General features: G+C 39.3%; 1 protein-coding gene across 6 annotated transcripts in view; it reads right to left on the bottom strand.

The window, feature by feature from the left end:
- The window catches only part of LOC140477368 (transcriptional activator GLI3-like), a 382,249-nt gene that overhangs the window by 18,126 nt on the left and 348,448 nt on the right, over positions 1-15,675 (bottom strand). For all 6 annotated transcript variants that reach the window (XM_072571153.1, XM_072571154.1, XM_072571155.1 and 3 more), the window contains 2 exons: positions 3,034-3,183; positions 513-677 (listed from right to left, as the gene is read on the bottom strand). In XM_072571153.1, the coding sequence (XP_072427254.1) occupies positions 513-677; positions 3,034-3,183 (315 nt within the window). The remainder of the gene's footprint in view (positions 1-512; positions 678-3,033; positions 3,184-15,675) is intronic.

Here is a 15,675-nt window from a genome sequence, read left to right as displayed (position 1 = left end):
GGCTTGACCTTCAAGTCTAACTGTGGTCCTCTTCTTTGAGTGACTTTGCCAGGCAATCCCAAAGGATAAGTAACCAGATCCCTGACTGATATCTATGCAACCTCCGGAATGCCCGCCTGCAGCTGTCAGATTGACAGCACAGACCTGACCATGTCCCACTCTCCGGATGGTATAAATATGGACTCTCCTGACTCGGGACTGTTGCAAGCAGCTGACTGACTATATCTAAGCCTCTGGACTGATATCAGGGGTTGCCCCTTGACCTAAAGCGTGTGTCCCTGGATTTGATTGAGGACTACTCCTCTTAGTCATTAAGACATGGTGACTTGCTTAAAGCATAGGTAGTATGTTTGCTGTGTGAGATTGATGTAGCAATGTGCTGTACAGCAACATGTCCAACCCCTTATCTAAAACTTAGATGCTGCATGGTCCAAACCATCAGCGGTGTACACATCTCAGCAAGTAAGGTTTCCTGGTAGCAGACTCACCGAATGTGTCCAATGATTGCTTACCTCGTTTGAATGTGTTCTGTTCTGATGTTTTGCCCGATCAGATGCATTGGAGAATGCCTTGTTACAACCCTCATGTTCGCAGACGTATGGCTTTTCTCCAGTGTGAGACCGCAGATGAGTTTTCAAGTTTTCCAGTCTGGAGTAGGCCTTTGCGCAGCCTTCAAACTGCAGAAAGCAAATTTGCAATAAATTACTTGCAAACATTTGGATCTTTTAAAGTTACATATAAAAGAGCATATAACAACTATGTTAATATTTATGGGTTTTTATTTTGAAATTTGAGTTGGTGGCTTGATTTTGTCAGTGATGTTGAGAATTCTGCATTCTCACCTGGTTTGAATAGATTTGTTTGCTGAGTTTACTTGTTCCAATTTTCTGTTCAGAATTCATTGATAGGTATGACCACATTCTGGCAAGTTTAAGCAAAAGATTTCCATTTATAAATACCTTGACTTCCAGAAAAGCTAGGTCTTATAAAAGTGAAAATTTAGAAGTGACTTGGCTCAGGTATAGAAACTAATGGAGACAGTGTTTGCATTGACAGACTTTTTTCAACTGGATGTCAACAAATAAGCAAGCATGCAACATGGTTCGATGATAGGCAAGTTTTATTTTCCAAGATAGCAGTACATTTGTGGAACAATTGGCCAGATTCTGCATTGAGTGCTGATTTATTGTGCATCTTGAACAGTAAGCTGGAACAGTTCCCAGTTGGATGAGAGATATAGAAAAGATAAATGCTATCTAAAAGAGGTTATAGCCAATTTAGTCTTCTTGTTGATTTTGACTGCTTTGGGATTTGGAAAGGACTTACATAGGGTGTTCACTGTATAGGCTGACATTTTGGATGCAAAACTTCTGCTACATAGTTTTGATACCAACTAAACACTGAAAACATAAGTAAATACTCTCTATCAGGTTCTGATATGGTATCCAATAATCAAATGCCATTTTCCCCCCCAAGATTAACCTTTTCAGTATAGTTCTTTCCAAGGCATCTGGGAATGTGTCATTACAGACTGCATTGCAAATTAGGAGCTCGGACCCGTCTGGTTAGATTATAACTGGGCAACATTGAAGTTTTTCTAATGTGGGTGGTTTGCAGGGGAATTTGCAGGTGGCATTCTCATCCATCTGCTCCCCATTTTTCTATCTGAGGGTTAATGGTCACAAGCTTGGAAGGGGCTGTTGGAGGGAATTTGGCAATTTGCTGCAATGCTTCTTTATATGGTATACATTGCTGCTGCCACTGAGTGTCAGTGGTGAATGGGATTTAACCATTAGGTTATCCTGCCGTTTCCATGTGTTCTCCTTGTCTAAGTCAAAAAGCTTCTTCAACTCACTGAACCTCCCAACCTGTTTCCTTGCCTGCATTCCTATCTCTTTGACAGTCTCCACCACAATGGAGAATCACAGAATTGTTATAGTGTGGAAAAAGGCCATTCAGCTCAACATATCTGCACCAGGCCTCTAACGATTTTAACAGTGCCAATCTCCTGCCTTTTCCTTATAATCCTGCACTTGTTAGTATCTAGAAAAAAGACACTTATTCCTCACTTGTCCTTTGAGAAGGCAGTGAAGAGTTTTCTTAAAGCACTGGACTTCGAGTGGCGAAAGTATCTCCAAAATAGCGTAAGGTTGAAGGGCTTAGGACTTTGATCCAGAGACAATGGAAAATTATGTCCATGTCTAATGGTCTAATTTGGAAGGGAATTTACAGGTGGTAGTGCTCTCCTACTGCACTGGATATTCTACGTGATGCTGGACACAGCTTTGGGAGGTGTTGTCAAAGACATCTTGGCAAATTGGTGCAGTGCATCATGTAGACTGTAAACAAAAGATAGACCGATGGTAGAGGGAGTGAATTTTTAAGCTACTAGGTAAGATTTGGAACAGGGTTCTATCCTGTTTAAATTGCACATGCTAGTTAATCATTGCTCCTGAAATAAATCAAGTACATCAAGTTTACTACATTGCTCCTGGTTTTATACTCAATGGAGATTAGAAGGATGAAGGTGGGATCTAATTGAAACATACAGAATACTGAATAGCTTGGACAGAGAAGATGTGGGAACGATGTTTCCATTGGTAGGAGAGACCAGGAGGATATAGCCTTAGAGTAAAGGGAAGACCTTTTAGGACGGAGATAAGGAGAAACTTCTTCAGCCAGAGAGTGATAAATCAATGGAATTCATTGCCACAGAAGGCTGTGGAGGCGAGGTCATTGAGTATATTTAAGACTGAGATAGATAGGTTCTTGAGTATCAATGAGATCAAGGGTTACTGGAGAAAGTGAGATAATGGGGTTGAGAAACCTATCAGCCATGATTGAATGGTGGAGCAGGCTCGTTGGGCTGAATGGCCAAATTTGTGCTCAAAAGTCTTGTGGGAGTCATGAAAAAAAGCACGAAAATGAAAATAAATTTGCTTAAACATCCAAATGTGATGGTAATTTGATCCTGATAACAGAAGAGCAAGGTTTCATAAGTAAAGAGCAAGACAATTAACTGAAGAAACTCACAGTGCATTTGTGTGGCTTCTCTCCAGTGTGCCGCCTCATATGCACCACGAGCATGTACTGGGCTTTAAATGGCTTCTGCTCCCGAGAACAATCCTGCCATCGGCACACAAACTCCTTCTTCTCTCCATGGATATGATCATTATTTATATGCTAGATGAACAAATAAAAAGACAAACTGTTCTTACACAAGATGATACCTCATCTATAAAAGATTATCAACTTCCTTCACATTGGGATCTGAAAATATATTTAAAATACATCAAATATTTACAGTCTACTCCACTTAATTCAACATTGCTTCATTCAAATGATTGACTAATTCAGCATTATTTCAGTTCAAAAGATTATTCTCTGGGTTTATCTTGATCATCATTGTAACATCAGTTGTGAATATACAAAAGCATTGGCATAATTTGCATAATTTCTCTGGGAATTACACTAATATTCTAGCCAAGTGCCAGAAATTTGGGAAAATCAGTGGAATTCTGTCCCCATAACAACCTGATGAGAAGCATGTGCTGAAAATCAAGGCCCACCATCCCACAAATCATCACTGATGTACAAATGACCAAGGTAATGACTAAAATATTTAATTTGCTTGACTTTGACCATGTTTAAGATGAAACAAAAGCACAGCAAGTTTCATTAATAAACAACAAAACAAAACATATTTACTATAAACAAACATATCCTTCAAAAAAGTGGCAAATGAATTATTATTTATGAATGTGCAAACTTAAGCCTTTTTAAAACCCAACACACACACATGCACAAATTGGGAAAAACAAGACAGACATCCTGCAGAAATATCATCAGTGGAAAACATGGGCATAAACGAGCAAATTCTGTAGATCAAGTGTCTAGACCCCAAGGATAATGAATGAATGTTCTTATAGTTCCTTTGGGTTTTGGTGATGATATCATGTTGCTGCTGACTGCAAAATCCTCAATTCAGTAGCCTGTCAGTTGGACCTAGGTTTTTACTTGCATTACAAGTTCACCGTATCAGATTCTTTTGAGTGTTGCTTCTTTCCCACTCCCGGAGTTGGTGGTGGTGATGAGACAGTCATCTGATCTTGTGAAACTAATAAGTAAACTTCCCAGTTTCACTTCTTGTTTGAGCTGTTAGCAAAACTATCTCATTCTGTACAATATGGCAGCATCCAAGCTTCCATTTTTCCAGTTTATATTCTAAGAAAAATATTAAATCCTGATACCCAACATTGTTATAATCATTGCAAGAAGATACCCATTACCAGAAAAGATATAAAACCAAGTCAACTTATACACTTAATGGTAAGGTCCTAGAGAGTGTTGCTGAACAAAGAGACCTTGGAGTGCAGGTTCATAGTTCCTTGAAAGTGGAATCACAGGTAGATAGGATAGTGAAGAAGGCGTTTGGTATGCTTTCCTTTATTGGTCAGAGTATTGAGTACAGGAGTTAGGAGGTCATGTTGCAGCTGTACAGGACATTGGTTAGGCCACGGTTGAAATATTGTGTGCAATTCTGGTGTCCTTCCAATCGGAAAGATGTTGTGAAACTTGAAAAGGTTCAGAAAAGATTTACAAGGATGCTGCCAGGGTTGGAGGATTTGAGCTACAGGGAGAAGCTGAACAGGCTGGGGCTGTTTTCCCCAGAGCGTCGGAGGCTGAGAGGTGACCTTATAGAGGTTTACAAAATTATGAGGGGCATGGATAGGATAAATAGACAAAGTCTTTTCCCTGGGGTCGGGGAGTCCAGAACTCAATGGAATAGGTTTAGGGTGAGAGGTGAAAGATATAACAGAGACCTAAGGGGCAACGTTTTCATGCAGAGGGTGGTAAGTCTATGGAATGAGCTGCCAGAGGATGTGGTGGAGGTTAGTACAATTGCAACATTTAAGAGGCATTTGGATGGGTATATGAATAGGAAGGGTTTGGAGGGATATGGGCCGGGTGCTGACAGGTGGGACTAGATTGGGTTGGGATATCTGGTCGGCATGGATGGGTTGGATCAAAGGGTCTGTTTCCATGCTGTATATCTCTATGACTCTATGACTCTCTTACTGCGGATGCTGGAAATCAGAAACAAAAACAGAAATTGCCGGAAAATCTCAGCAGATCTGGGAACATCTGTGGAGAGAAATCAGAGTTAATATTTCACGTCCAGTGACCGTTTTTTAGTTCTGAACAAGTGTCACTGGACCCAAAACATTAACTCTGATTTTTCTCCACAGACACTTTCAGACCTGCTGAGGTTTTACAGCAATTTCTGTGTTTATATCAAAACAGATATCGCAATTACTAGAAATGTTTAGCTGACTTTTTAAATGAAACTATCAGTTTTGTATATAGTTAGACAATTTATTGCACAAGATCACGTGTGCCTACTTGTTTTTACAACTCACACTGGGGACTATTTGTGAATTCACTGCTGATAGAATTTAAACAGACATTCACCAGAAACAGCTCTTCAATGTACGATACATTACACCATACAAGGCAATAAAAACAGCAGCACAATTCAGCAATGTCAGGCCATGCACAATTCTCAAAATTATTGAGTTTTTGGTCTCTGTAGACAAAAGAACCTCACTTAAAATTAAAGCAGTCAGACTTAGTGACATGAAAACCTACCAGATTTCCCATTCACGCCATCAATGAGTAGCCTTACTTTTAAAACAAAGTCATTTCTACCTAAGTTGTCTGGGTGATGTGTTGTCGAATTAAAGATCAGGAAACATGACGACACGAAAGTTTAACCTCCTAGCAGCTACCTGCTGCTATGCCTGACAGAGCATTGTCAAATATGGTAGGAGCACTTGTAGTACTTGAATGAAACCAGAAGAGGGCCCACTTGTTTCACTTTTGTAAGTGAAAGTCAGAGGAAAATCTGAGGCTTTTCCATTGTTTTTTTTCATTGCATCTTTAAAAGCACCCAACTTCCAAGTGGCAACAGACATATTAAGAATGTTGCCAAACAAAGTAAATGATAAACCACAAATTATAAAGCATTAAGAAGCTGTTGGAAACAAACATCAAACATCTACCCCTGTAGTAAATAGATATGATTCTGTACGAGAAATATTCTTCTGACAATTTCTTATTTGACAGAATGGTTTGTCTGCAGTCAGTTACAGTCAAGAAGAGGTAAATATGTTCTACTGTCTAATGTCTTAGAACTTCTTGCAACCTGACTATTGCCACGGTCACTGGTTTTACTATTTTTAAAATTAACTTATTTTTCTAATCAACTAGTTCAGAGATGTTATTACATTCCTCTAGAGCAGCTGGGACTTGAACCTGGCCTCTCTATCCAGGGGTAGGGTCAAAACCACTGTGCTACAAAACAACCCCTCATTGGTTTTAGACCTGCACCAATTGAACCGAACCCCTTCACCAGCTTCCGCTGCTGTAACTTTGATAAGAGTGGACAGTCAGAAGATTTCATTGTGTGGGGAAGAGCATAACCAGTAATGTAAATCAAGGCAGTATAAAATCACTGGAAATCAAGGCATACAAGTCAGTCCCTTTCTGGTACATACTTAACATATAAGTTGATCTCTTCCCCAACCCCAAATTGAATAATAGAATCTTAAAACACCAGAGGCCATTCAGCGTAGTATGCTTGTACTGGAACCTTGAAACAGCTACATAGCTAATATAACTCCATTCCCTTTCGCTCAAACCTGAAAATGGGTTCTTTGTCCAAGCATTTATCCAATTTTCACTTGAAAGTTACTATTGAATCAGCTAACACCAATCTTTCAGGCAATACATTCCATACCAAATATCTGCATTTTTAAAAAAATCCATCTTCTCCGCTCACGTTATTTGTCAATTACTTTTAATTTTAAAACAGTAAATTGTCGTCGATTTGCAGCCATTATTGTAGAGAAGAAATGAATCTCAAACCTACACTTAGGACTAAACCATGACTTGCTTTGTCAAATAGTTTACATGCAACATATTCTCACAGAATTCCTATTATGGATACTTCTATGAATTGCGAGATATCAGGCCATTCGACTTAATGAACAATAATTCAAATTCTATGGCTTTATAACCACATGTTCTTTGCATCTGCATCCTCCAAAAACTTGCCAATGTTAGCATCAGATATTTTCAATACTTCAGCAATAGGACATAAATAATACAGCATATTTATAATTGAGATTTCAATGTATGAAAATAACACTTTATCTTTCAAAAAACAAAAATAGTGGGTTTGTCTGAACTCATATTGTCTTTTGCCCATACTCTTTAAGACATTTGGATAACCTTAAAGATAACAATTAATCGAGCACTGATTGCTATTTCTGAGATCTCCAAACTTTTACCATCCTGTGTGTTATGATTTCACTCATAATTTCACTCTTGAAAGAGCGAGGTCTAATCCTTGGACAGCACCCCTTATTGATAAACATGCCAATCAGCAGGAAAAAAAAATCTTTTTATGTACCCCCACAATATTATAAAAGCTTTGACCAAATTACCTCTTAAATCCTAGGGGTTTGTGGAGCCTCTCCTTGTAATTTAAGGCTTAGAGTTCAAATATCATGTTGATTAATACATACTGACCTTGGTTTTCACTCCAAGGGTGAGTAGGATGAATCAGAAAAGTTTCTGGCTCATCACACCCGCTTCAGAAACCATCACATCCCCAAATGGTGCATCTCCACTCACACAAGGAAGTGTGGGTTAGAATCAGAATTGTGTCCACCCAGATGCAGATGAATGAATGGGGTGGGTGCATGGTTGGCCGGATGAGTGGGTAGTTAGGTGGGTATGTAGTTCAGTGGATGAGATGAGCTGGTTGAATGAGTCGGTCAAGGGGAGAGAGACAGTAGGCAGGTTGTCGGGTCAGCGATGCATAGTTGGGTTGTGAAGTATTGAGCTGGCTTGTGGAGTAGAGGGGGTGATAGTTAGGTTGAGGTTGATCAAGGTGAAGGTTGTGGGTAGTTGGATGAGAGGATTGAATAATTGAGGGTGGATAGTCAGGTCAAAGAGGTGGATTTCTAGGTCAGAGAGGGGTGTAGTCGGGTTAGTGGTACATGTGTGGTGACGGTGGCTTGGTTGGGTTATACTGATAATCACGGAATTACAACAAAGACTAAACAATATAGGAATTCCAGTGTAAGTATCTGGTTATGTCGCATATATCTAGCTCACGTCTCCAACTCTGAGTTCAGTGTGAGCAAAATAATAGTGACAGTAAGTTTTAGGCTGTGCAATCAGCCCATCAGAAGCTTAAACATGCTGGACAATTACAGTGAAAATATGTACGTCAGGACTTTCTCAGGCCCTTGACCAACACGAGCAACTTGTTCAGTGCATCGCCGTCCCTGATACTGGAATATCTGGCCCAATACAAAACAGATTTTCAATGCCACAAGATATATTAAAGATAAAATATATTAAACCTGAAGTCACAATTTTAAACTCACAACCTCAGCATTTCTAATATTATGGCCAGTACATTACTGCAAATTGCACAGATTTCATGACAATAAGGAAGATACGCAAATCTAACACGAGAGGAGGATTTTTGAGCACAAAAGCATCTCAACATTTTATTTTGTCATCCATTTAATTCTGAACTATCGCATATCATTTATAGACTCAGGAATCTGCAACTTTCTTTTATTCAATTGATTGAGAAGGCAAGGTAAAAGGAAACCTCACGTTATGTTCATTTGAGAATAAGAAGCCACTTTATATACATGCTTCAGAAACCTAAGTAATGGAAGCCTCATTGAAAAGTAATAAAGCTTTTGACTTGAAAAGACAGCTGATTCTCTGACACTTGTGCACTTCCAGTGCATTTATCATATTTGTGTTAAATCCACTAGAGAACCAGTGTCCAAATACTTGTGCTGTTTCCATTCATTTCACTTACTCCAATATAAAACCCCACTGAGAACACAATTTTAAGAATGTTGTGACTTGAAGTTGCAGTGCAAAAGGAACACTGAGAAGCATGTAATGGCTAATATAATCTATAGCAACACATAAGACAGAACACACTTATAATTGTGCTTATTCAAAGGTGCATGGCAGTAACTCACCCAGGTTACTTTGACAATATTTGTCACCCATCAAGAAGGATGATTCACTATTTGATAGAAGGACCATCCTGAACTGGATATGCATCACCGTCCCTTCATTATCACCGGGTCAATGTACTAGAATTCCTTTACCGAACATCATCATGAGAGCACAGTCAGTACAAGGGTTGTGGGCATTCAAAAATGAGACCAACAACCATCTTCTAAGGTCACTTCAAGGTAGCAGACATTCCAGAATTAGCCACAAGAATTACTTAATAAAATAACAGCAACTGCTTTACAGAGATATTTAATATTACTTACATTTTTAAGGATTTTGAAATATTGGTATATCTCATGTTTTATGAAAATCCCTGCAGTGACTTCTTTAGAAAAGCTAATTGAAATTTCACTGTGGCCATTGGAGTTTACTTCTAATACGGCTTCCTGTAAACTGCACGATAAGTAATAACAGCTTGCTGTGCTGTACACTGCTGCTGATTTGAACAGAGACTGCCTTAGAGAGATGCTTGCTTTATCTGGTTCAGTTGGATGGAAGCTTGCTAAGACCAAGCTGAGGTGGAAGCAAGCTGGCTAGGATCAAGTTGCCCAGTTGATCTCTCTCATTTCTGTGAAGAGAAGTTTCTTGTTAAGTCCAGGGTGAAACCTATTTGAAAGAATGATTGACAAAATATCTCAACATTGTACTTCCTGAGCAGCTGTGTCAGCAAGACGTCAGAGACAACCATCTGCAATTCGTGGCTTGATCATATTTGCCAGAACATCAAAGAGAGTAACCCTTGAACATTCTAGGTTTATCCTTTCGGTCAACGGGTTGTTCTTGAAGGCAAAGCTTTTTTTTGGTTCAGAAAGCAATCTCTGTAGAGAAATCGGTTTTTGTTCTCTCTTCCCAAGATTGTGTGCTTGCAAATGTGTGTGTGTTTCTGTGTTTTGAGGATATTTTGAAGAATAAGTATTTATACTTCTATATTACTGATTGCGTATGTTAACCAACTGCTGCATCTTTACTAAATAAGTCTTATTTAAGTAATGATGCAATAATTGTGTTTACTTAAAAACACTTTATATTTCAGATAAAACATGAGAAAGATAAGGTATTAATTGGTTATCTTGGTTACTGGAAATAAGCATACTTATTTTTATACTATGATCTATGGAGTAATGAGACTAGAGCACTCCCGCAGACTTGATTGCAGCAACGTTCTATGTACTGAGGGTAATGTTAGAATTGGAAAGAGATGTTACACTGAGTTCCAGATACTTTCTGAAGAAGAGCAGAACAGTTGCCTCATATTCTGGCCGATATTCTTCCCATAACCAAGTGCATCAAAAACAGCTTAAACTTATCATTTATCACATCTGAGTTATGTGAGAGGAGCTACGCTCAAGCTGGTACCGTATTTCCTACAGAACAGTGGTAATGCTTACAGAATAACTTATTAATGACGATGAGCTTGGAAACATCCTGAAATTATGATTATTGTTTGAAAAATTCCTGACCTTAATAGTTGGGAAAACCTTGTGGTGAAAGCATGAACAATATTTTGCAGGTCCTATATGGAGAAGGCCGAAGAACATATAGCACTGAAAGAATTCACATAATGTCAAATTATGAACCAAAATCACATAACATGACAATTTACGTTACATATCATGTTGGTGAAGATCATTGCCAGATACTTACATTGTGTGAATGTTTACTGCACTTATCAGCCCAAACCTGAATATTGTCCAGGTCTTGCTGCAGTTGTTTATAGACTGCTTCAGTATCTGAGGATTTACGAATAGTACAGAACATAGTGCAGTCATCAGTGAACCTCCCCACTTCTGACTTTATGATGAAGGGAAGGTCATCATAAAGCAGCTGAAGAGGGTTGGGTCTAAGAGATTATCCTATGGAACTAGGGCTCTTGTGTTCTGCGTATGTTGTATCTGTCTCTGAGTAGGAGACCTAGGTTTGAGACCCACCTACTCCAGAGATGTATAACAAAATCTCTGAACAAGTTGATTTCAAAATTTTTAAAAATACCCTGCGGAACTAGGGCACTTGTGGTGTATTTTGGTCCAATACTGGTTATGTCTCTTCCTCTTGGTCAGGAGGCCTGGGTTCAAGTTCCACCTGCCTCAAAAGTGTGGACTATCATCTCTGATCCAAAAATATTTATGGTGAGGCATTCTTCTGGTAGCTTTTTAAAAAATTCATCACAGGATATGGGCATCATTGATTAGACCAGCATTTACTACCCAGAAGCTGTGGGTCTGGCGTTACAAGCAGGTTAGACCAGGTAAAGTTGGAAAATTTCCTTCCAGGAAGGACTTTAGTGAAACAGATGGGCTTTTCCCCAACAGTGGTTGTCATTAGACTCTTAATTCTAAACTTTTATTAGATTGCAAATCAGCCATGAGTTGGATTTGAACCTAGGCTCCCAAAACATTACCTGATTTGCTGGATTAATAGTTTAGCAATAATACCATTAGGCCATTACCTCCCCGCAGTCAAACTACTTCTGAGCTAGGAGGCTTACATTCAAGTCCACCTGAGCAATAACATCTCTGAACAAGGTTTTAAAAAAATCTAACCTGAGGAACTGGTGCAGTGGTAGTGTCCCCACCTTTAACCCAGGAGGCTCAACTTAAAGCCCCACTAGCTCCGGGAGTGGGTAATCTCTGACCAAGTGGTTATGAAGATCTTGAGACCTCTTCGAAGTTTAAGACCAATCTCCCTCCGAGATGTGTAATAATGTCCCTTAATAAGCTGATTGTCCCCTGATAAGCTGATTAAAACTATTTAGACAAGAAATAGACCAACATAATGAAATGCAGATTAATTACCATGTAATGTGATATCTCCTGACCTCTGAACCAGGAGTCCTAGGTCCAAGTCCCATGTGCAAGAAAAGTCATTTTACAGGACTGTTAGAACATAGAAGGCAACCATTCAGCCCATCATGTCTGCAGCATCTTCCCAACTGAGCAAAGCCATTCACCCACTTTATTCCTGTAATGCTACTCTTCCTCTCTTTTTAAGATGGCAGCTTACTTCCCTCTTGCTGCCTCCACCAAACTTTCAGGCAGGATATTCCAGACCTGCACCAACCACTGCGTGGTTTTCCTTATGTTGGTTTTGTTATTTTTACTAATTGTTTTAAATCCGAGCCCTTCCATTGTCAATCATTTCATGAGTTCGAACAGTTCCTCCATATTTACACTCTCCATATCCCTTATGATTTTGAATACCGCTCTCAAATTTTCTCTCAATCTTCTTTTCTCCAAGGAAAACAGTCCTAACTTCTCAAACCATCATAACTATTTTGTATAGTTATACCAGAAATAGAAATTTGAAATATATGTACAGTGTATGACTGCACTAATACTAACTCCATGAAAGGTCAGCACAAGGCTAAAGGAAATAGAAAACAAACATCAACAAGAAAAAGAAATGTTTAGTCATTGGATCATATCCCTACACTTGTAGATAGTTTTCTTGCTTTACAGTTGTGATTTGGCCCACACCCACTCCACACCTCTTTCTATTTGTTTTTTTTAATAGGTCCAGATTTCAGTTGAAGAACATGCCAAAGTGTATTTGAAATCACACCTTTACTTTGTTGGTCCCATAAGTCATTTATTCTCTTTTAAAATAATAGTTGGATTCTGCTTCAACCTAAGTTTGTAGAAGCCACTCCCGCATCCAAAATATCCTCTGTGTTGAGACATTTAGAATAGATCATAGAATCCCCACAGCATGGAAGCAGGCCATTCAGTCCATCAAGTCCACACAAAACCCTCCAAAAGAGTACTGCATCCACATTGCCACCCCCCTCCCCCACTTATTTCTGTAACCCTACACTTCCTATTGCTAATCCACCTAACCTGTCATGGGCAATTTAACATGGCCAATCCATTTAAACTCTCTGGACTGTGGAGGAAACTCACTCTGACACAAACGCCATACAGACAATCACCCAAGGCTAGAATTGAACAAGGGTCCATGGCTCTGTTAGGAGGTAGTGCTAACCAGTAAGCCACTGTGCCATTTTTTCTAACTTCACCTTCAATTGATTTTGTGATTATTTTAAATGTGTTCCATATAGATCATTGGAAACAATTGATCACCAAACACCCCATGATAACTTTACATAAAGTCAAAGCTGTTTTCAGGTCATGCCATAAACTTTCTATTCATTGGAAGAAAACCCAAACCTTCAGGTTTTTCTTCATAATGATAACAATTAATCTATGCTACACCTTTATTAATTGCTAAAATCAGCCTATCCAAAATCTTGTGTGAACCTTGCTCTTTCCTTCTGTAGTTTTCTCTAAAAACAAAACATACAATTCCTTTTTATATCCTTACCTACTTGGATTGCCGTATCCAATGTCTATATCTGCATACGATTGTCTACCTCTCTTTCTGATTTGCTCTGTCTCTTTTTCTTAGTTATAAAATGCTTCTTTTTACCCTCTGATAGCCACTTTCACAGCTCCCTTCTCCACAGCCATAAAAGTTATTTCACATGTGGTTTGGGATCAACAGGGATGATACAAGAAGGATGATTCCGCTGTCTAAGGAATCTAGAGGCAAGGGATCTAAAAGCCCCTGGGATTGATGGGCCAGTGGCAGGAACCATCTTGAAGACTCAAAACAGAATAGTGGAGAATTGTTCCCAGATTGGTGAAAAGTACATGGTGCTGTTGACTCCCCTTGGAGAAAGTACTGGGACCACTGCTCCTATTGTTATAAATTAATGACCTGTACTTGGGATTAGGTGACATAATTTAAAAGTCTGCAGAAGACATAGAGCTTGGAGATATAGTGAACTCTGAAGAATAGATTCCAGGAGGATAGCAACAAGTGAAGTGGGCAAACACATGGCAAGGAAAAATGTGTGAAGTAATGCATTTTGGAAGGATATTTTGATACGGCTGTTAAAAAAGCATACAGGACCCTTTGCTTTACGAATTGTGGTACAGAACGGCTAAGTAAGAAGGTTATGATATATTGTTACATGTCAATGGGGCCTCAGCCAGGATATTGTGCACTTAGGAAGAATACAATGCCTTGAAGAGTTTGGAGAGAATCATCAAAATGACATTAGGAATGAGGAACTAGAGTTATGGGAAAACAGTAGTTCAGGTAGGTCTGCTTTTTTTAGAGCAAAAAATATCAAGGGAGAGGTGTTTCAAATCATACAGATTTTTCTCCAGAACAAGAAATTGGTTCTGTTGGCAAAAGGGTCAGTAAACACAGGAAAAGAAAAGATGATAAGATCCTTTTTTGTGCTTTGTTTTTATAAATACTTTAATGAAATGTGATTGTTCATGGATTGGCCATCTTTATTGCCCATCGTTAACTGTCCTGGAGATAGTGATAGTGAGCTGCCAACTTGAACTGCTGCAGTCCTTGGGCTGTGTTCCCTCTAATATAACTGCACAGATCTTTCAGGTCAGCATGCACAGACCCTCTAACTGGCTGCATCTCCACACTGTGTAGCAGGTACATCCCCAGTGTTGTTAGAGAGGGAGTTCCAGGATACTGACCCAGCAACAGTACAGAATGTTGATATAGTTTCAAGACTGGCTGTTGTGTGGCTCAGAGAGGAACCTGAGAAGGTGGAGTTCCCATATGCTGTCTTGGTCATTCAAGGATGATAGTGTTTATGGGTTTGAAAGGTGCTGTTGGGAAACATGGTGAGCTATGGCAATGCATTTTGTATGTGGTACACACTGCAGCCACTGTGTGTCAATGGTGAAGGGAGTGAATGCTGAAGGTGGTGGATGGGATGTCATTGAAATGGTCCTGGATGGTATCACGTTTCTTGAGTGTTGTTGGAGTGCTCTCATTCAGGAAAGTGGACAGTATTACATCATGCTCTTGACCTGCACCTTGTAGGTGGTCGACATGTTTTGGAAGTTAAGAGGTGAATTACTTGTCCCAGGATCCCAAGCCTCTGACCTCCTCCTCTCATAGCCACAGGATTTATATGACTGAGGGAGAAGGAGGAGAAGCCACAATTCTCCATAAGGAGAAGCCATTCTAGGTGCAGATGAAATCAAATGCTTCAGTATGGTCTTTTGCACTAGTGTGCTGAGCTCCCCAGCCTGGGGAACTTGGTGGTAATGACGGATTGGGGAATGTGTTGCACCATGGGGTTACAGACTATGGTTGATGCAATTCCGCTAAATTCTTGAACTGCTAGATCTGCATAAAATCTATCTCATTCTCAAAGCTGGTAGCATCATACTGGCCAAGATCAGCAGGAAGCTAGAAGACTGGGAAAGCTTTAAAGGTCAACAGAAAAGCCATAAAAAGAGCTATAAAGAAAAGTAAGATAGAACATGAAAGAAAAACTAGCACAGAATATAAAGACAGCAGAAGTTTCTATAAATATATAAAATTAAAGAGAGTGGCTCAAGTAAACATTGGTCCTTTAAAGGATGAGAAGAGGCATTAAGTCATGGAGTATAATGAAATGGTCGAAGCATTGGATAGGTATTTTGTGTTGGTCTTCACTATGGAGGGCACAAATAACATGCCAGTAATTAACAAAGAGACAATTGCAGGTGAGGACCTGGAAACAATCATTATTACGGA

This window comes from Chiloscyllium punctatum, chromosome 5 (assembly GCF_047496795.1).
Source record: "Chiloscyllium punctatum isolate Juve2018m chromosome 5, sChiPun1.3, whole genome shotgun sequence".
NCBI lineage: Eukaryota > Metazoa > Chordata > Chondrichthyes > Orectolobiformes > Hemiscylliidae > Chiloscyllium > Chiloscyllium punctatum.
The sequence above is the reverse complement of the archived record's forward strand: the minus strand, read 5'-3'. Positions and strand labels throughout refer to the sequence as shown.